Genomic DNA, 21655 nt, shown 5'->3' with positions numbered 1-21655 from the left:
GCTTCAATATACTAATAGGATACAAAATAAATCCATATCTTTCAATATAGAAATACAAAATCTTGTGGGGAAGAAGAAAAAGAGAAAAAAATAGCTAAAAATGAATAAAATATCTTAGTCAATCTAGTAATACACATTCATGGCATACAAATAAAATAAAAATCACTTTAAAGAAATTAATAATGGCTCATTAATTGGTAGGATGAACATTGCTCATGATTGGGCTATGTCAACATGATAAAAATGTCAATTATATATTTACTATTATACCTATCCCACTACTAGAATGACACTTTATGGAACTAGAGAGACTAATAACAAGATTCATTTATAGAAACAAAATATCTGAGTCCCAAGGCAAATTCTGGGAGATAGTGTGACACAGTGGAAAGAGCAACAGATTCACAGGCAGAGAAGATGGATTCAACCTCTGCCATTTATTTTCTTTCACTTTGGCCAAGTAACTTAACCATTCTTGCTTAAGTTTCCCCATTTGTAAAATGAAGGGATTGGCCTAGATGGCCTCTAATGTCCTGTCTAGTTTTAAATTTGTGATGTCATAATGATACTTTAAAAAAAATTAGAAATGAATGAGAAGTAGAATGTACATAGCTTAAATTACAGGAAAAGGCAGCAATTGTAAAAATATTTGGTACTGGTTAAAATAGAAAAGTAGATACTAATATATAGTATTCTTTAAAGAATACAAAATGCCCTACACACAGTATCTTATTTAATCAGTGGAACCGACTAGTTAAGGAAGAATCAGAAACAACTGAACTCAATAGCACAGTGCTTAATAAACCTGAGAATACTTACTAGTTGGAGGAAAAACTCCCTATTTGACAAGAGTAGTAGTTCTTGTTATAATCCAGTTAGAAAGGATTATAGGTGGGCAATTTTAACTGGGAAAACTGGTAACCAGTTTGACAGAAATAAAATCTAGATAACTCATATAGCACAATAAACTGAAAATGGATAATCTGAACATTAAAGGTCACAATTTAAAATAATTAGTAAAGAAAGAAACAACACTTCTTTAACAGATATGGCTAAGAGGAAACTTTTTAACCTAATAAGAGATACAGGTGATCACAGAATATAAAATAGATAATATTGATTACAAAATTATATCATCTAATATATGAAGGGGAGCTATTTGGTGGAAAAAGCAGGTTTTGCATCAAATATCTCTAAAAAGAGTCTAATATCAAATTTATGTATATATATACACACACATATATATATACAATACTAAAGCAGATATATGTTTATACATAATATATATTATATGTATGGAAAGACAGAGAGAAGACAGACACACAGACAGACATGTACACACACGCACAGAGTGAGAGAGAGAAAGAGAGAGAGAGAGATAACTAAAGCAAATATTTACAACCAAGAACACTACAAAAGTGGCCAAAATTTATGAATGAACAGTTCTCAGAAGAATTACAGACTACTGACAAGTGAAACAATGCTTCCTCAGTCTGCCTTAGTTTCCTCATCTATAAAATGGAGATAATAACTGCCCTTGTATTTTAGTGTTGTTATGAAGATCAAATAAAAGACCTACAATTCTTTTAAAACCTTAAGAAATACCATATAAATGCAAGGAGAAGGACCTGTTGTTCCATTAACCAAGTTTAATATCCAGGGAAATCATGCTCATTTCATTAGCAGAGCACTGGAGGTACAGTCATAGACTAATTCCTACTTTTATTCACAAACCTCTGAAAAGCACTTGTAATTTACAGAGCAATGCAATTATCATGGAATGAAGGGATGCACAATTTACATTGTGCTGATTATGGCAGATTATCTGATGTCAAGAGGCAAAGATAATTGCAAGGCGATGTGGGTGTCTATCCTGCTTCAACTACTACGACATAATGGACTTGTTTGGTAGGACAATGAGGCAATAATTTTAGGTTGTTAAAACAAGTTGTAAAACCTTGAAAAATCCTAAAAGTGAGCTCCCAAAATAGAATTCCTGGCATAACATGATTGCTGCTCAACTTTCAAGAAAAAAATAGTTTTGTCTAACAAGTGAAAGTTACTTCTAGGTAATGTCTCTGTTGCCAGAATACCAATAACTGGAGGGGGAATGACCTTTCCTGGTTTTAATGTTTTAAAATCATCAAAATATAAAATTTTCCAAGTTGGATGCAACCTTAAATATTTGATGTTCTATCTGATTCATGAAACCCTTATATGCTATTACTTACAGCAAATTAAACAGCACATTTCTAGTGAAGTCTAGCTCAGAGCTGCCCATTCTACTGTTCCGTTTTGGCACTGCTATGGTGGTTAGGGATATACACACAGACATTCACATGTATGTATGTATATATGTATTCATATATATGTAAATATACACTATATATGTATGTATATACATGCATATATATATACATATACACACATGTGTATATCTATCTGTCTTTGAAATGTACTGTCCTATAACTCCAAGCATTTACCCCAGTTATATCCTTTGGAACTACAGAGAATAAGGCTAATCTGTTTTCTCTAGAGGATTCCTTCAAAGGCAGCTATCCTCAGTTCTTTTTGAATTCTTACTCCAATTCTAAATCTCTTGGTTAAGCACTCTCACCTTAGATTAGGCCCTTATCTTTTTAAAATTATGTGTAGGATCTTTTTTATACTTTTGATAAATTTGTTTTTTAAAAAATTATTTTTTTCTTTTACATTACAAACATTTAAAACAGCTAAGTAAAACTAATAATACAAGGAATTCATCTGAAGGTACATGCAACATTTTATATCTGTAGCACCCTCAACTCTCACTCAAAATAATTACAAGATTTATATTCTCTCCCCTAAGCGCCCTCTCCACTGAGAACAAAAAGTCAAAAAAGGCAGATTTCTTGTAACAAATATAGATAGTTAGCAACAACAACAAAAAAAACATTCCCTTAATGGTTGTGTACAAAACATAGCTTATTCTTTATCTTAAATCTATCATATCCCTGCAGTATCAAGCATGCTTTATCATTGGTCCTCTGGAATCATGGTTCTTGTGCTGAACATGTTCTTATAACTTTCAGAGTTATTTTTAGAGTAATGTAGTTGTATAAATTATTCTTTTTGTGTTGCTTATTTAATTCTTCATTAGTTTGTTATGGTCTTCAAAACTGTTCATTTTTATAATATTTTTGTTATAGTATAAGTTTTTCTGATTCTGTTCACTTTACTCTGGATCATATCACATAATTCTTTTTGTGACTCTTTGAAATAATCTTTTTCCTCTTTTCTAAAATCAAAATACTACTCCATCATATTCATATGCCAAAACTTATTCAGCCATTCCTCAATCACTGTACATCCTTTTAGTCTTGAGTGGGGTATTTTTGCCTCTTCAGAAAGAGCCACAACAAATATTTTTGTATATGGAGGATGTTTACCTCTTTCTTTGACCTCTTTTAGGTATTTTAAGGCCCTTAACTTCTACAATTTTCAGTTTCATGTTCTGTAAAATGGTAATAAAATTTCTCAAACTACCTACCACATATATCAATATGACAATATTTTATACACTGTTAATTATAAGCTAAATTTTAAGTCGTTCCTTGTGTGGTACAGTGGAGACATCACTAGCCTTGGAGATGGAAAGATCCAATTTTGAGTCATCCCTCAGATATTAATTGGATGACCCTGGGCAAGTCACTAAACATCTCTAGGCTTCAGTTTCCTCATATGTAAAATAATTGGCCTGAACTTGATGACCTTGAAGATTCCTTTCAGCTATAAATCTGTATTCTTAAGAATTCCTCTTAATTCTAATGCCTTCCCTCTGCTACTTATTTCTTACTATCCTGTACAAATCTTGCTTTGTATAGATTTGCATGTTTTCTCCCCATTTAGATTGTGAGCTTCTAGAAGACAAGGACTATCTTTGCCTCTTTTTGTGTCCCCAGAACTTGACAGTGACCAGCACGTAGTAGGTTCTTATTTATTTATTTATTCCTTTATTTATTTTTTACTTCTTTTCATTGTTTAATATTTTATTTCCCCCACTTACATGTAAAAATAATTTTTAACATTCATTTCTAAATTTTTGAGTTCCAAATTCTCTTCCCTCCTCCCCCACCAGGCCCGTCATTGATAAAGCAATTCAATATAGGTCATAGACATGTGGTAATGCAAAACATTTCCACAACAGTCATGTTGTGAGAGAAAACATAGACCAAAAAAACCCCAAACCAAAAAACAAAACCTCAAGAAAAATAAAGAAAGCAAAAAAAAAATATGCTTTGATCTGTATTCAGACACTATCAGTTATTTCTCAGGTGGATACCATTTTTCATTTTAAGTCATTCAGAGTTGTCTTGGTTCATTGTGTTGCTGAAAATGGCTGTCATTCACAGCTGATCATCTTACAATCTTGTTGTTACTTTGTACACAGTACATGTCGTTTTGTATCAGCTCATGTAGGTCTTTCCATATTTTTCTGAGAACATCCTTCTCATCATTTCTTATAGCAAATAGTGTTCCATGATAATCACATACCACAATTTGTTCAGTCATTTCCCAATTGATGGACATCCCCTCAATTTCCAATTCCTTGCCACGAGAAAGGAGCTTCTATAATTATTTTTGTACGTATAGATTCTTTTCCTTTTTGCTTTTTAAAAATCTCTTTTGGGATACAGACATAGTAGTGATTTTGCTAGGTCAAAGGGTAGGCATGGTTTTATAGCTCTTTGGGCATAGTTCCAAATTTCTCTAAAGAATGATTGAATCAAGGGGCAGAGCCAAGATGGCTCTGAAAGGAAGGAACTACCAGAGCTCTCTCACAAATTCTGTCAGATATGTCTAAAAAAGTGAATCTGAGAAGATTTGAGGGAGTTAGAAGCCACTAGCAGACTGAGAGAGGTAGGAGTGCTGGGCACATGGATTGGCACCAGACCAAATCAACCAGGAACAGCAGAGGAATCCAGCCAGTGCACCGGTCTGGGAGGTCGCTGGGTGAGCAAAACACCGGAGCAGGAATAGGCCCAGAGCGGAAGTGCCGCAATTGAGCCCCAGGCCTCTTAGCCCAGGATGGAAGTCTGTCAGAGTGCAGAGCATGGGAGAAGTTAGCCCAGAGGCCTCCAACCCATAGTCTAAAGGTTTGAAATTCACCTTCTTGAACTTCCAGGAGCCATGATGTCCAGCCAAAATGGCTTTTATCCCTCCCTTGAATAAACCCAGAGAATAATACCTCAGGAGAAACAGAGGAGCCAGAAGGGGGACTTCAGTAGCAAGAGAAGTGGGGGAGAGGGCCCTTCCTGTGGTGGCAGGAGACTAGTGCAGGAAAAGAGGTGTTCCAGCAGCCCTCACCTCAGCAGAACAAGAGTAACTGAGCCCCAGGGGGTGGAGCTAACTAACATCAACATGAGGACCCCAGATGTGGCTTTGCACAGCCAGGGTAAGTGGCAGACACCAGCACAGACAAGAGCTGAGACCACTCATTCTGTAGAACAGTCCTGGGGAAGAGGAGATCCCCAGCAGCTAGACCACCCCTCTCCCACACCTCATGAAACCGGAGGCCAGAGAACATAAAGCTAGATCCCAACACAAGAAACTTGGGACAGAGCCCCCAGAACCCCAGAAGCAGAAATCCACTTTAGAAGCCAGGAGGAAAAAAAAACACCATGAAAAAGCATGTTAAAAAATCAAACACAATTGATTCGTGTTATGGAGAAAGGGGAGATCAAAATACCAATTCAGAAGAGGACAACATGGACACTACACCTACATCTGAAACTTAAAAAGGGAAAGTGAACTGGTCTCCAGACCAAAAAGCATTCCTGGAAGAACTCAAGGAGGACCTTAAAAACCAAATTAGAGAGGTAAAAGAAAAAAATGGAAAAAAAATTCAATGAGGAAAACAAATCTTTAAAAGTTAAAATTGGGGAAGTGGTTAAGGAAAATCAGAATATAAATGGAGAAAATGTCTCATTGAAAAGTAAAATCAACCAAATGGAAAAGGAGATAGAGAAGGTAAAAGAAGAAAACAAAACATTAAAAATTAGAATTGGGCAATTAGAAGCTAATGACTCTATGACACATCAAGAATCAGTCAAAATCTAAAGAATGAAAAAATAGAAGAAAACGTGAAATATCTGATTGGAAAAACAACTGACCTGGAAAGGAAAATAGATCCAGGAGAGACAATCTAAGAATTATTGGTCTACATGAAAGCTATGATGAAAAAAAAAGCCTGGGCAGTATCTTCCATGAAATCCTTAAGGAAAATTGCCCAGAGATCCTAGAACCAGAGGGTAAAGTTGTCATCAAAAGAATCCATTGATCACCCCTGGAAAAAGATCCCAAATTGAAAACTCCAAGAAATATTATAGCCAAATTCCAGAACTACCAGCTCAGGGAGAAAATTCTGCAACCAGCTAGAAAGAAACAATTCAAATACCATGGAACTACAGTCAGGATCATGCAGGATCTTTCAGCTTCTACATTAAATGACAGGAGAAATTGGAATACGAATATTCTGAAAGACAAAGGAGCTGAGATCACAACCAAGGATCAACTACCCAGCAAAACTGAGCATAATTTTCCAGGCAAGGAGATGGACATTCAGTGAAATAAGGGAATTCCAGAACTTCCTGATAAAAAAGTCAGAGCTCAATGAAATATTTGATCTCCAAATACAAAACTCAAGAGAGACATAAAAAGGTAAATAGGGGAAAAAACCCCTAGTTAATCAATAAGGCTAATTAGTTACATCTGTATATAGGATTATTTTGTTTTATATATGTTTTATATGTATATACATATACATATATATGTATACATATGTATACATACACATATATACATATATATATATGTCAATCTTGTGAATAGTATACTTACTATGACAATTGAAAGGGATATTCATAGACCGTGGGTATAAGTATAAAATAACCAATATAATGATAAAAAATATAATTAAGAGATATAAAGGGATGGTTCTGGGAGAAGAGGAAAGGAGATAGTAGAAAAGAGTAAATTGCATCACATAAAGAGACACAAAAACACATTGTAGTAGAGGAAACGAAGGGAGGGAGAAGAGCAGTATTTGAGCTTTACTCTCATTGGATTTGGTTCAAGAAGGGAATAACATACTCTGATAAGTATAGAAATCTAACTGGTCCTACAGGCAGTAGGCGGGGAAAGGGGTAAAAAGGGAGGGGGTGGTCATAATGGAGGGAAGAAGTAGCAAGGGGAAAATGCTAAGATAAGAGAATGGAATCAAGAGTGAGGGTAAACTGAGGAAGGCAGCAGTCAAAAGCAAAACTCTGTTGAGAAGTGGAAGAGAAAAGGGAGAAATAAAAGCATAAACGGTGGGGGGGGGGAATAGGATGGAGAAAAAGACACAGATAGTAATGATAACTGTGAATGTGAATGGGATGAACTCTCCCATAAAATGGAAGTGGATAGCAGAACGGATTAAAAACCATAATCCTTCAATATGCTGTTTACAAGAAACACATTTGAAACAGGGGATACACACAGGGTAAAGGTAAAAGGCTAGAGTAGAATATTTGTGCTTCAGCTAAAGTAAAAAAAGCAGGGGTAGCAATCCTAATCTCAGACAAAGCAAAAGCAAAGGTATATCTAATTAAAAGAGATAAAGAAGGACACTACATCCTGCTAAAAGGCACCATAAACAATGAAGCAATATCATTATTTAACATATATGCACCAAGTGGTATAGCATGTAAATTCTTAAAGGAGAGGTTAAGGGAGTTAAAGGAAGAAATAAACAGCAAAACCATAATAATGGAGGACCTCAACCTCCCTCTCTCTGAAGTAGATAATTCTAACCTTAAAATAAACAAGAAAGAAGTTAAGGAGGTGAATAGAATTTTGGGAAAGGCAGATATGATAGACCTATGGAGAAAAATGAATGGGGATAAAAAAGAATATACATTTTTCTCAGAGGTACATGGCACATACTCAAAAATTGACCATGTACTAGGGCATAAGGACCTCACCATCCACTGCAGAAAGGCAGAAGTAGTCAAAGAATCCTTTTCAGATCATGATGCAATAAAAATTATTTGGGATATTTGGAAAAATAAGCAAAAAGTAATTGGAAAATAAATAATCTAATTCTAAAGAATGAGTGGGCCAAAGAACAAATCATAGAAACAATGAATAACTTCATTCAAGAGAATGACAATAATGAGACAACATACCAAAACTTATGGGATGCAGCAAAAGCAGTTATTAGGGGAAGTTTTATATCTCTAAATGCTTACATGAATAAAATAGTGAAAAAGGAGATCAATGAATTGTGCATGCAACTGAAAAAGCTAGAAAAAGAGAAAATTGAAAATCCCTAATTAAATACCAAATTAGAAACAGTGAAAATCAAAGGAGAGATTAATAAAATTGAAATCAAGAAAACTATTAAATTAATAAATAAAACCAAGAGCTGGTTTTATGAAAAAAAAACAATAAAATTGATAAACCTTTGGTCAATTTGATTAAAAAAAGAGAGAAGAAAATCAAATTACCACTATCAAAAATGAAATGGATGAACTCACCTCTAATGAAGAGGAAATTAGAATGGTTGAATCAGTTCACAACTTCACCAACAATGCATTAATGTCTCATTTTTTCCCACATCCTCTCCGAAATTTCTCATTTTCCTTTTCTATTTGCCAATCTAATAGTTATGAGGTAGTATCTCAGAACTGTTTTAAATTTCATTTCTCCAATCAATACCAAGTTAGAGCATTTTTCATATGTCTATAGATAGTTTCATTTACTCCTTCTGAAAACTTTTCATATCTTTTGATCAATTATCACTTGGGGAATGGCCTTTATTTTTATAAATTTGATTTAGTTCTCTCCATGCCTGAGAAATGAGGCCTTTATCTGAGAAAATTGCTTCAAAATTTTTTCATAGTTACTATTGCTAGCTGTATTTCTCTCCATCTCATTTTCCTCAGCCCTGTTTATTCTATTCTTTCTCTCCTTTCACTCTGTCCCACCTCAAAAGTGTTTTACCTCTGACTACCCCCTACCTCAGTCTGCCCTCTCTTCCATTTCCACTCAGCCTTTCATTTATCCTCTTCCCCTCCTACTTTCCCATAGGATAAGATAGATTTCCATACTCAATTGAATGTGTATGTTATTCCCTCTTGGAGCCAATTCTGATAAGAGTAAGGTTCACTCACTCTTCCTCTCCTCCTCTCTTTTCTCCTCCACTGTAAAAACTTTTTATTGCCTCTTTTATGTCAGGTAATTTGCCCCATTTTACCTCTCCCCCTTTCTCCCAGTACTTTCCTTTCTTACTCCTCAATTTTAGTTTTTAGATTATCATCCCTTCATATTTAACTCACACCCGTGCCTTCTGTCTACTCCTTCTAACTGTCCTAATAATGATAGAGTTCTTATGAGTTACAAGTATCATCTTCCCATGTAGAAGTGGAACCTCATTAAGTCCTTGATGATTTCCATTTCCTGTTTACCTTTTTATGCTTCTCTTGAGTCTTGTATTTGAAAGTCAATTTTTCTATTTAGTTCTGATCTTTTCATCAAGAGTGCTTGAAAATCTTCTATTTCATTGAATATTCACTTTGCCCCTTAAAGATTGTACTCAGTTTTGCTTCTCCCCCAAGATGGCGCTGAAGGCAAAGAAGGAAGCCGTTGTCTCCCCCAAACAGAGGCCAAGTCCAAGGCCTTGAAGGCCAAGAAGGTGGTGTTGAAGGGTGTCCACAGCCACAAAAAGAAGAAGATTTGAACATGCCCCACCTTTCGGTGACTCAAGACACTAAGACTTCGAAGGCAGCCCAAATACCTTTGGAAAAGTGCCCCTCAGAGAAACAAGCTGGATCACTATGCCATCATTAAGTTCCCCTTGATCAGTGAGTCTGCTACGAAGATTGAGGACAGTAACACCCTAGTCTTCATTGTGCACGTCAAAGCCAACAAGCATCAGATAAAGCAGGCAGTAAAGAAGCTGTGTGATATCGATGTGGTCAAGGTCAACACCTGGCCTGATGGAGAGAAGAAGGCCTATGTCTGACTTGCTCTAGACTATGATGCTTTAGATGTTGCCAACAAAATTGGAATCATCTAAACTGTGTCCATCTATCCCACTCCACACACAATAAAAAGTTTTCCAGTAAAAAGAAAAAAAATCATACTCAGTTTTGTTAGGTAGGGAATTCTTCATTGTAATTCTAACTCCTTTGCCCTCTGCAATATTGTACTTCCAGCCCTTTGAATCCTTAATGAAGAGACTGCTTAATCTTTTGTTATCCTGACTGTGGCTCCATGATACTTGAATTATTTCTTTCTGGCATGACCTGTGCTGGACTACACTCCTCTCTCACCCTGGTGCAACAGGCCTTTCCTTCTGACCTTCCAAGTTGTCTCGGGCTAGAAAATTGTTTTATTTTGTCTTTTTGTGGGTTCTGCCACAATTACTCTAGAATTTGTTTACAGTCATTATTTAGAAGTATTTGGAGGGGTTTGGAGGAGAGCTCAGGTGTATCCCTGCCTTTACTCAGTTATCTTGGCTCCCTATCTCCACATAGTAGGTTCTTAACAAATATTTATTGATTGATAGATCTTTGTACCTGTCTCTTCTCTTTTTTCTCCTTCCACAAGTCCCAGGGTCAATTATTCCACTGACTCAAAATCACTTTAATGTGCTATCATCTAATCTATATCTGTCTCACTCACAAGGATAGTATGAAGGATGTTTTTGAATACATTGGTGAAATATAACTACACCTAGGTCCACCACATCCTCCTGGTCTATGAGTTGAATAGCCTATCAGAAAAGAAATGACATCAATATGGCATGACATTCAAAATCACCACCTCCTCACTAAGTGCTCACTGATCAGACCTTTAATAATCTATTATAGGATTTGAGCAGAAATTGGCATTAAGTTTATTAGCCAATATGGATAGATGATGCATTTATTAAGTCCTCTCTATTTGGTACTAGATAATGTAGTAAGCCCTGGGGAGATAAATACATGCAAGCAAGATTGTTGTCATTTTCAAAGAGCTTACATTCTAATATGGGAAGACAATATATAAAGTGAGAGTACCCTCTTCTGCCTCACCATCCTTACTGAAAATGTGGGGATGTGAGGGGGAGGAGGGTACTCGTTCCAGTGAATGTTGATGACATTGCCGGAAGTTATGGCAAAAGTGTGCTGAAGCAGTTCAAACAGACTAATTGTTAAATTTTCCATGAAAACACTTCCATCTCCGATGTCAGTGAACACTACAAATCAGGTCTTGATTTATTATTTTGTTTACTTTCTAGATTGAAGCGATAGAGAAAATGTTGGTAATACAGATTAAACTTAAATGTGTGTCATGTGCTTATTTTCCCTAGGCACCTGGTTGTTAAACATTTACCAGTGTACCCCTGATTATAGAGGTCTAATCCCCAGGAAGACAAGGCAAAGAAGCCTCACCTTATCAGAGCTAGGCAAAGTCAATAATGAATTCTAAATTTCCAGGGGGATGGGGTTGAGCTGTTGCATAGAAGCAAAGGAGGCAAAGGAGGCTTATCTTTTTATTCTCTTTCTGTTACCATGATACCACCTACCCCAAATAGTACACTTATGCCTTTATTCCCCTTATATTTTGCTCTAAATTTCCCTCATAAAGCCTTTTTTATTTTCCTTAGTATTTTTTTTACAAGGTTCAAGCCTTTTGGGGCTTTATTATTCTTCACATTCTTCTTAGATGATGAACTGCCCTTGGTTATGTAGCTTTGATATGCATCATTTTAAAGGTCTGAACCCAGAAACAGGGCTTAGATCAGCATCTTATGCCATATTCCAAAATAAGTTCAAAATGTGTACATAATCTGAATATTAAAGATCGTATTATTAAAAAAGAAGAGAAACAGATCATTTACCTTTTAAAGCAAAGGATGAGGAATAATTCTTAACCAAACAAGGGATAGGTACAATTAGAAAACTTAAAATAGATAATTATGTTCATATGAAATTGAAGTCTTTCCTTGAAATCTTCTTCAATTAACAAAATTAAGGCATCTAAGATGACTAGCATTTTTTGATGTGTTGATCAGTTTTAGCTGATCCTTTACTCTTTCTTTTTTGTTGTTTAAAAAAATTCTTTGTAACAAATGGTGGCTCTCTGGTAAGGGGAGGGGGAGAGATACAAATGGAAAGCTCAGTGATATAAAACAAAAATATATAAATAGAAATCTATTTTAAAAAACCTGAACCTATTAGTGAGAAAGAGCCCTTGATTTAAAATCAGAAATTGATTTTAAATTTTGGTTCTGGCATGTATTTCTTTTGAAGACCTTGGGAGAGCAGTGAAATTTTACTTCCTTTACATGGAAAATGAGGGGGTCAGATTGGATCAGTCAATCAGGCAAACAATTTGCCCATCAAAAGGCATTTATTATGTATCTACTGTGTGGCAAACATTATATAAGGCACTCAGGATACAGCCTGCCCCCCACACTCCAAAAGAAAAGAAAATATCCTTGCCCTCAAGGATTTTATATTCTATTTGGGAGACAACAGACCATATGTGTATGCACAAACATAAAGAGTAACATGTAATATATAGTATGTATAAAACAAATACATACAGAATAAGTATGAAATTCCATTCCAAATCTAAATCTCTGATCGTGTGATTTATTTTTATTAAATTTATTAAAGAATGTGGTTTTACAAACTTTCTGAGGTTATGATCAACATCCACAATAACAAGGTGATTTTTCCCAACCAAAACATTTGTTCAATGCGGTATAACAACAACAAACAACAACAACGTCTACTTATTTGAAAGTATGGCATAGTAAGTAGAGTACTGGGCCTGGAGTCTTTGGAAGACTGAAGCTTAAATTCAATGTTAGTTACTATCTGTGTGACTCTTAGCAAGTCATCTAACCTCTCTGAGGGCCTTGAGCACCATCCCCTCCCTACATTTTCTGCCTTAGAGGAGGCCCTGTTCTCCTAATTGGTAAATCATTGCCATGATCACTCTTTAAGGAGAGGATCTAGTCATGCTTTCCTTTACTCATATCTCAACTCTTTGGGCTTCAACTTTTCTTTCTTGTCAACAATTTTATCACTCTGGTGATATGTCTACTCTAAGGTCCTGATCTGTGGATTGGTGACTGTCTTCCTAGATCACTATTTCAGTAGGGGTCTCAGTCATGCTTCATTTCACTCATAACTGAACACTCCAGACCACTCCTGTTCCTTCATCTCCTCCTCATTGACTCCCTTCCCCAACTGCTTGATCTCCAGATTTCTTTTATGTGCTGCCTTCCACAATTAAACCAGAAAGTCCTTGACAATAGGTATTGTCTTCTTGTTTGGATTTGTATCCTTGACATTTGTCATTGTTCATTTGTTTTTGGTTATTTTTGATTCCTTTAGGGTTTTCTTGGCAAAGATACTGGAGTAGTTTGCCATTTCTTTCTCTAGCTCATTTTACAGATGAGGAAACTAAAGCAAAGAGGGTCACAGAGCTAGTAAGTGTCTGTGGCCAGGTTTGGACACAGGAAGATCAGTCTTCCTGATTCTAGACCTGGCACTCTATCCACTGTACCACCTAGCTGTTCACTTACGCATAGGAGGTGCTTAATAAATGCTGTATCTATGTATCATCTATCCTCTATCTCATCTACTTATGTATTGTCTCTGTCTATCTAATATATTTATATCTCTCTATCTGTCTATCACATATCTATCTATCCTCATACTTCTTCCAGCTTTGGCTTCCTCATTGGTAACATGGGCACAATAATAGCTCCTGCCTTCTAGGGTTATTATTTGTTTTTCTTCGACATTGATTTAGTATTTTATTTTCCCTAGTTACATGCAAAAACAATTTTAACATTTGTTTTTAAAACTTTGAGTTCCAAATTCACTCCCTTTCTCCCTCCCCTGCCCTGGTTTGGTGACCAGTTTGACTAAAGTCTAAACATCATTTATTTCTTTTCAACTATCATCCATGTGGACATAGTCTAAGTACATAGATCCAAGTGTCTATTGCCTTTCACCATCAAGGGAGATGTTCTCTTAAACAAATGTCTTCTCTATTTTGCTGCAATTCAAGCCCAGGAGTTGTTATACAGGTATCCATTTTCAAACACACATATTCATTCTAAATCTTCTTCCTCTCAGTTATCCAAGATGTACTTGACGTAGGTAATTTTTGTAAGAGACTTGAATAGTAGCCTGACATTTTATCTGTTTCGATATTTATATAAAATATCAGGCCACTGCATACACACACACCTGTGTGCACACACACATATATACATATATACACATATCCATATATGTACTACATATATAGACATACACATATAAAGAGAGAATATAAATATATATTATATATAATATCAATATGTACATAATGTCTATGTATATTTTTCCAAAAATTTAGAAATGGCAACAATTTTACTTCTACTCAACTCCCCTCCTGCTAAAGCAAACAAACAAACAAACATCTCATCTGCCCTATATTTCTCATTGCATTCTGGAAATATACATAAGGTGGACCACTCCAGAAAATTTAGATAAAAAAGACCTTTTTGAGTTTTTATTTTAATTAACTCATTCACTTAAATCTATAACACTTCATTTCCCATCTTGTAGAGGTGATCATATAAATGGATACTGTTTAAATTAAGAGATGAAGAGAAATTTTTAATGCATTAGAAAGAGCATTTGCTCTGGAGTCAGAAGACTGGGTTTAATTGTGCCACTGGCATTATCTTGGACAAGTGACTTAAATTTTCTAGACCTCAATTTCCTCATTTGTAAAATGTGGCATTTGGACTAACTGACTTCTGAGATCCCTTTCAGCTTTAGATCTCTTATGTCATGAATTTGAACACAGTATCCTAGGGCATTATGGCTTTTATAGTATACTATTGATACCACACATCTCAAGAAATCCTTTTTTCCCTCAAGGACTTAACAGACAGGAGCAACATATCTTAACAACCTCCCCAAGGGATCAAATGCTATAGGATTGCATAAGAATTGAGGGGAGTAAATCAAATTATTAAAGTACTTGATTTGTCAGCCCTCAAAGTATCAAACTGGCATATTGCCTAGGGCTCCAAGACTGTCAATCCTTGGGTTACCATGTAGGAAACCTGTTCCTGACTCAGATTAGAGGCAAGAAAAGAAAAAAAAAACTGTTAGATCTTGAAAATACTTGCTCCTGTGGAGGATGGATTTAAATAACACTATGTTATCTTCTTCTCTGATGAGCATAGCTCTGACTCAGGATGACAGAAACATCAGGAGGGATAAAAGCATTGCTGTTGTGCAATAACCCACAATAATCACTCTACCTATCATTTCACTTTATAATATTGTAAAAAGTCATCTATTCACTGCAGTTGCTGTTACGATCTATATTCATCTATCTATCCATCCATCTATCTGTCTGTCTGTCTGCCTGTCCATCTGTCTATCTATCTATCTAGCTAGCTAGCTAGCTTTCCTTACCACTTCTTCCACCTTAAAAGTGTCACCTGATAAAGTCATATTTTTAGCTATGCCATTCAAAAATCCTGAATTGTCAAAAAAAATTCATGTTCAGTAGAGCTATGTGAATGTTTTGAAGCATAAAGTGCTATTAGACTATAATCTGTAATCATTAATCACCACGATCATTCATCATAACTCTCCTCACCATTAACAGTCTTTGTTTACTCCAACTTATTGTACACGGTATTGCCAATCACTTTACCAAATGTGCAGCCTTCTAGGGCAGGGGCAAAAATGAACCAAACCAAACCAAACCAAAACAAAATAAGATGACAGCAAAACCCTTTAATCATTTCTACTTGGCAATGAAATACTATTGTTGAACCACCACCCATTAAAATGGAAATTTTTTTGTTGTTTTATACAGAAACTTCTGTCTGGCCATTTCTCTTTTGTTCTATACTTATTTTGCTGTTGTTCAATCATGTCCAACTCTTTGTAACCCCTTTTGGGTTTTTCTTTGCAAATTTACTGAAGTGGTTTGCCATTTCCTTCTCCAGCTCATTTTACATATAAGGAAACTAAGATAAACAGGGTTAAGTGACTCACCAGGGGTCACATAGCTAAATAAGTGCCAGGGGCTGGATTTGGACTCAGGTCTTTCTGACTCCAGGTGGGGTACTTTATCCATTGCGCCACCTAGGTGCCCCACTTTGATTGTGCCTCTCTTAGAATATAAAGGCTGAATTCTGCTGAGGTTAGCATAGATGTACAAGATCAGGCTTCATCTCCTGACTCTTCTACTTACTATAGGTCTCAGTCTAATCAATTATTAAATACAGGAGTTGGAATAGGTGAACTCTAAGGTCCTTTCAAACTACATATATGATCACATGATCTTGTGATGGATGGTTCTCTCTTTCTCTCTCTTTTTAGGTCACTTTGCCTTCAAAGATTGATCTTCCAGACTTTTTTATCTCTTCCTACAAGTGGCCTGGATGGACTCATGACCCACTGGATCAAAAAAACTGTGCTGCATCCTGGGCATTTTCCACTGCAAGTAATATTGTTCTTCTAATTCTCTTCTCTGTAATGCCCAAGATTCCTTAGAGCTAGACAGGACCTTAGAGATTATCTGGTCCAATATTATTTTATAAATGGTGAAATGGAGACTGAGACAAGTGATATAGTTAATTAGTAGCAGACTTTGAATGCAAACTCAGGTCCCCTGACACTTAATCTTCCATTCAACTACAGCCAATGTTTAATAGAATATAATTGCAATTAATATTATTTTTTAAAATTAAATAATGGATATATCTTTAAAATTTGACATCATGCTCAATGTAAACCATCAGATTTATATGCTTAAAATTGATATTCCCATTTTGAGTTTAATTTTAAAGGAAAAATAAATTAAGCAAATGAGCATTTCCTACCCTACCCTTCACTTTCTTTTTCTTTTTGGAGAGGCAAAAGATAATACACACACACACACACACACACACACACACACACATATATATGCTGTGGATTGATTGAGCAATTGATCAAACCTTCACGCTTGGAAAATAATTCTACACATAGCATAATAGAGCACATGGTAGATTTTATTTTTATCAAAATTTTAATGCTTATTTTTAAACTTAGATGTGCACTCTACACTCAATGACCTACTTGCTATACTCTGTTCATGAAATTCCCACCTCCTTGTCTTTGCAGAAGAAGTTCCCCAAATCTGGAATGATCTCCCTCCCCTTTATCTCTTAGAACCCCTAATTCCTTTCAAGGCTTGGCTCAAGTGCCATTTCCCTCAGATGGCCTTTTATGAATTCTGAGATTCCTCTCCTTTCTGCCAAATGACTTGCCAAAGCACTGTGCATTTTTTCCTTTGATATATTCCATATATGCCTATATTCATATATGGGAACATAGTATATCAATCATATCTCCCCACTAAAATATAAGTTCTTTGATGTTAGGGGCTATTTCACCTGTATCTTTGTATTCCTTACTCAGTACGTGGCACAGAGTAGAAAGGAAGGAAAGAAAGAAAGGAAACATGCATTTATTAAGCACCTACTATGTTCCAGGCACTGTGCTAAGCACTTCACAAGTATTTCCTTTGATCCTCACAACAATTTGGAAGGTAGCTGCTATTATTGCTATTTTACAGTTAAGGAAACTGAGACATGGAGAAAATAAGTGACTTTTCCAGGGTCACTTAGCTATTAAATGTCTGAGGTCAGATCTGAACTCAGACCTTCCTTTCTGAACTGCTGGAAGTGTGTGTTTACTGAATAAATGATTATTAAGTTATTTTGAAGTATGGAGAAATATAAATTCATAGCTGAATATGGACTTGTGAAAATGTGTATTTCCTCTTTCATATTAAAACACACAATGTTTTGAAAATATATTCAGCATGACTAGATTAAGAAAAAAATTAAAAGAAATATACCAGAATTTATTCATTGGCTGTCATATTCTTTTAAGAAGTCTCTTTGAGAGACTAGACATGTCAATAAGTCAGTTATAAAGCATTTATTAATTTCCTAGAATTTACCAGGCACTATGCTAAGTTCTGAGGATACAAAAAAAGGCAGAAAAGGTCCTCACTACCAAGGAGATCCAAGTCTAATATATTACCCAAGATGTTGCTATTTATTGTTCAAAGTGTTTCCAGAGCTCTTTTTTTGGCTGTCCTTTTAACAATCAGTTGACAAGTTATGAATAAAAACATCTAATTTCTTTATAATTACATCATAGTTTTTTTTCTTTTTACTAGAAATCATATTACTTAACTGGACCACCCACCTGATTTGCTGGTGTTGTTTCCATATGACTTTTAGCTGTTTCCAAACATAAAGTCACCTTTAAAGTATGAGCTTTATTAGAATTGAGTATAACCAAAGAATGGACCTACAAACTCTAAAGACAATCTTAGAATCATAGATTTAGAGCTGGACAGAACCTTAGAGGCCAAGTCTAATCCCAAAGAGAGGTTTGCGCATTGACAACATTACCGTAATTATTCACTGTCAAGTGACTGCTTTTAAAGTCATGTTACTTTTTAGTAACCCTTTGGATTTGCAAAAAAGCCTTAGTCCTAAAAGAAATACTGTGCTCTTCAAAGTTGTAAAAATAGAAATATTTGTCTCTGATACCATTCAATCATTATTTCTGATACCTGTCTGTCCCCTTTCAGGGATACTTGTTGGGAACATCATGTTCACACCATCTCCTGTTTGCCTATGGTCTCACAGAACCAATTGTTGTCCTGTGTTCTGCACCATTTCCTACCTTCATTATCTTCTCTCTAATCACATTTTTTTCTGCCTGGTGTTCTATTCCCTTCCATGCTTTTTGATGATAGATGGATATCTTTACTTGAGATGATTTCCATGAATATGTTAGGTGCCTAATATAGTACCTTTAAACTACATTGTATTACACTGCATTACTTTGTAGATAGGTACTAGATTTGCCATTTCATTGATATAGAGAACTCTTAAATGTGGAAATGCCCTCTTTCAAAGCAAACTGACATTGTTTCTGCAACATAACAATTGTAGAGAGGTAAGTTGAGTACTGAGAGGTTAAGTGAGTTTATCAGTCACACAGCCAGTAGGTTTCAGAGGCAGGAATCAAACCCAGAGCCTTCCAGTTCTAAGACCAGTTGTCTATCCATAATATGCCACACTATTTTTGCATTATATTATGTTATATTATAATACTATATCATATGTATATATGATCATTATATTTATAGCTAGTATTAATCATATCTAGCATTTATTTGCCACTTTAAGGTTTGCAAAACACTCTACCTATTTTAACTTATTTAATTCTCATAATAACTCCATGAGGTAAATCTTATTATTATCTTCATTTTACAGATGAGGAGGCTGAGGAACAGAAAGATTAAGTGACTTGACCAGGGTCATGGAGCTAGTCAAGTGTCTGAGGCAGGATATCAGGCTATAATCAAAATATAATGTTTTTTCATAAAGATTTAGATAATTCAATAATTCAACGATAGTCAAAATAAATTAGAAAAAATGATTGAGGAAAATGGAGGAGTGAAGGACAAAAGGGGAGATTTCAGAAAACATGGCAAGAAAGTGACTAGTTACAAAGACAAACCAAACTCAGTCTGAATGGCAGAAGCTTGAACAGTGAGGGTTTTCGCAAGAATGAGCGAGCAGCATAGGGCAAACTTTTAGACAGCAACTAATAAATAGAGATAACAAGCAAATGCGCCCCATGGGTAAAGCTCAATAAAGCTTTTAAAATGGGGAGATGAAAACAACTGCAAATGAATTGAGGCATTCTTCTGCTCTCTGATCTTTTTCTAAATGCTACATGTAAATTTGAGCTAATTACTCCCTGAGATTTAGAAATATCTGGGTAACTGATGGAGTATATTTTATAGAAATATGGCCTTTTTGGGTTGGGGGGCAAAGAACAACAATAGAAAACTTGTATACTTCAATTGCATTTCACTGAAAATATTAACTTTTAGAACAAATAAAGAGTAATTTTAAATCATAAAAAAAATCCTTGTTGATTCCGAACCCTTATACCGAACCTTTTACTTTCAAGACAATGAGGTACTTTAAATGAGGTACTTTAAAATTGGATTCTAAATTGAATGGGGAGCTACTGGAATATAAGAATAATGGTGGCACTTTGTATGCTGTTTTATACCTACATTACCTCAGACAAATCCCAGTGAAAAGAATTGAGGAGCTTATGAGGATAGGAACTATAAAAACCATGCTTAGGTAGTATAATTTTTTTTAAATGGAGATTCTTCTAACATAAGCATTTTGAGGAGACTGACTACAAAGGCAATTTTGGACCACAGAAATTTATTACCCCATTGAGAGGATGAGAGAGGAAAGTTACAAAAGGCAAATCTCAGAGTAAATAAAGAGCAGTTAGAGAAAGAGGAATGGTCTAGCAAAAAAAAAATTACATACATATTTATATAGAACTCAGTTCAAACCCCACCTCTGCTGCTTATCATTATCTTTGTAAACCTAAGAAAGCCACAACCTCTCTGGGCTTCAGTTTTCTCAGTTATAAAATGAAGGGATTGTACTAAATGACCTTGAGTGTCCCTTCTGAATCAAAAGCTCTAAATCTATGATCCTAAGTGAAAGTTAATCCTAAAAGAATCATTTGAGAGTGGTCCTTATACTAATTTTCTCTTTTTTTGGAGGAGGGAAGCATTTTATTTATATCTTTTCTCTTTTAAAAAAAATAGTCATTCCTGATATACTCTTAATGTCAGAGATTTAGAGCTGGGACCCATCATTAAACAGGTGAGGAAACTGAGTTTCAGAGCAAGTGACTCACCTGGGTCACACAGTGTTAGAGAGAAGATTTTAACTCAGATCTTCCTAGCTCCAAGTCCGGGACTCTATGTAGAATGCTGCACTATCTCCATTCCCTCTCTTTCCTCCACCTTGCCATTCCCTGAATTTATTCATCTAACAAAGAAAAATGTTTCAGGAGACATAATCAACATACCAATGCTGCTTCTCATTGTATGTAACATTCTGTGCCTGTAGACCCCACCGCTCTACTTAGATGAAGATAGCCTGAATGATCATCAGTACCCTAGGACTAAGATTTAATGGGAGATCAGATGATGTTCAGTGTTAATTTTAATTTTCATCATCATAGGTTTGCACATTTTCCCTTCCTTCAGATGATTTCACTCTATTCAGTTTATACATCTCTTTCATATTTCTCTGAATTCCTTCTATTAATAATTTCTTAAAGAACAATTATTTTCTGTTGTATTTCCATAACACAGTTTATTCAGTCATTCTGCAATCAACTGAAACCCATTTGTTTAAAGGTTTTTGCTATCATAAAATGTGCTGCTATGAAAATTTTGGTATATATGAGGACATTTTTTTGATCTTTTTCCTGTCAAGTTTCAGTTGATGCTGTAAATCTCAGATATATTTATATATGGCCTGATTGGGGTACCTAATTTTTATATTTCTTTACTATTAGTGTGGTTCTGTAAAAAATCACAAGAATTATATGTAGCATTATTATTATGTTATGTTGCTGTACAATATATAACATGTATCTTATATAATATGTCACTATAACTATATTTATCTCTACCTACCTAGCATATGGCA

General features: G+C 35.3%; 1 protein-coding gene across 1 annotated transcript in view; it reads left to right on the top strand.

Moving 5' to 3' along the window:
* TINAG (tubulointerstitial nephritis antigen) overlaps positions 1 to 21655 on the top strand; it is a 202887-nt gene that overhangs the window by 57013 nt on the left and 124219 nt on the right. The window contains exon 5 of the mRNA XM_036769096.1: positions 16425 to 16548. Within this exon, the coding sequence (XP_036624991.1) occupies positions 16425 to 16548 (124 nt within the window). The remainder of the gene's footprint in view (positions 1 to 16424; positions 16549 to 21655) is intronic.

Source organism: Trichosurus vulpecula, chromosome 7 (genome assembly GCF_011100635.1).
Source record: "Trichosurus vulpecula isolate mTriVul1 chromosome 7, mTriVul1.pri, whole genome shotgun sequence".
Classification (NCBI taxonomy): Eukaryota; Metazoa; Chordata; class Mammalia; order Diprotodontia; family Phalangeridae; genus Trichosurus; species Trichosurus vulpecula.
Note: the sequence above shows the minus strand (reverse complement) of the source record. Positions and strands in the feature narration are given on the sequence as shown.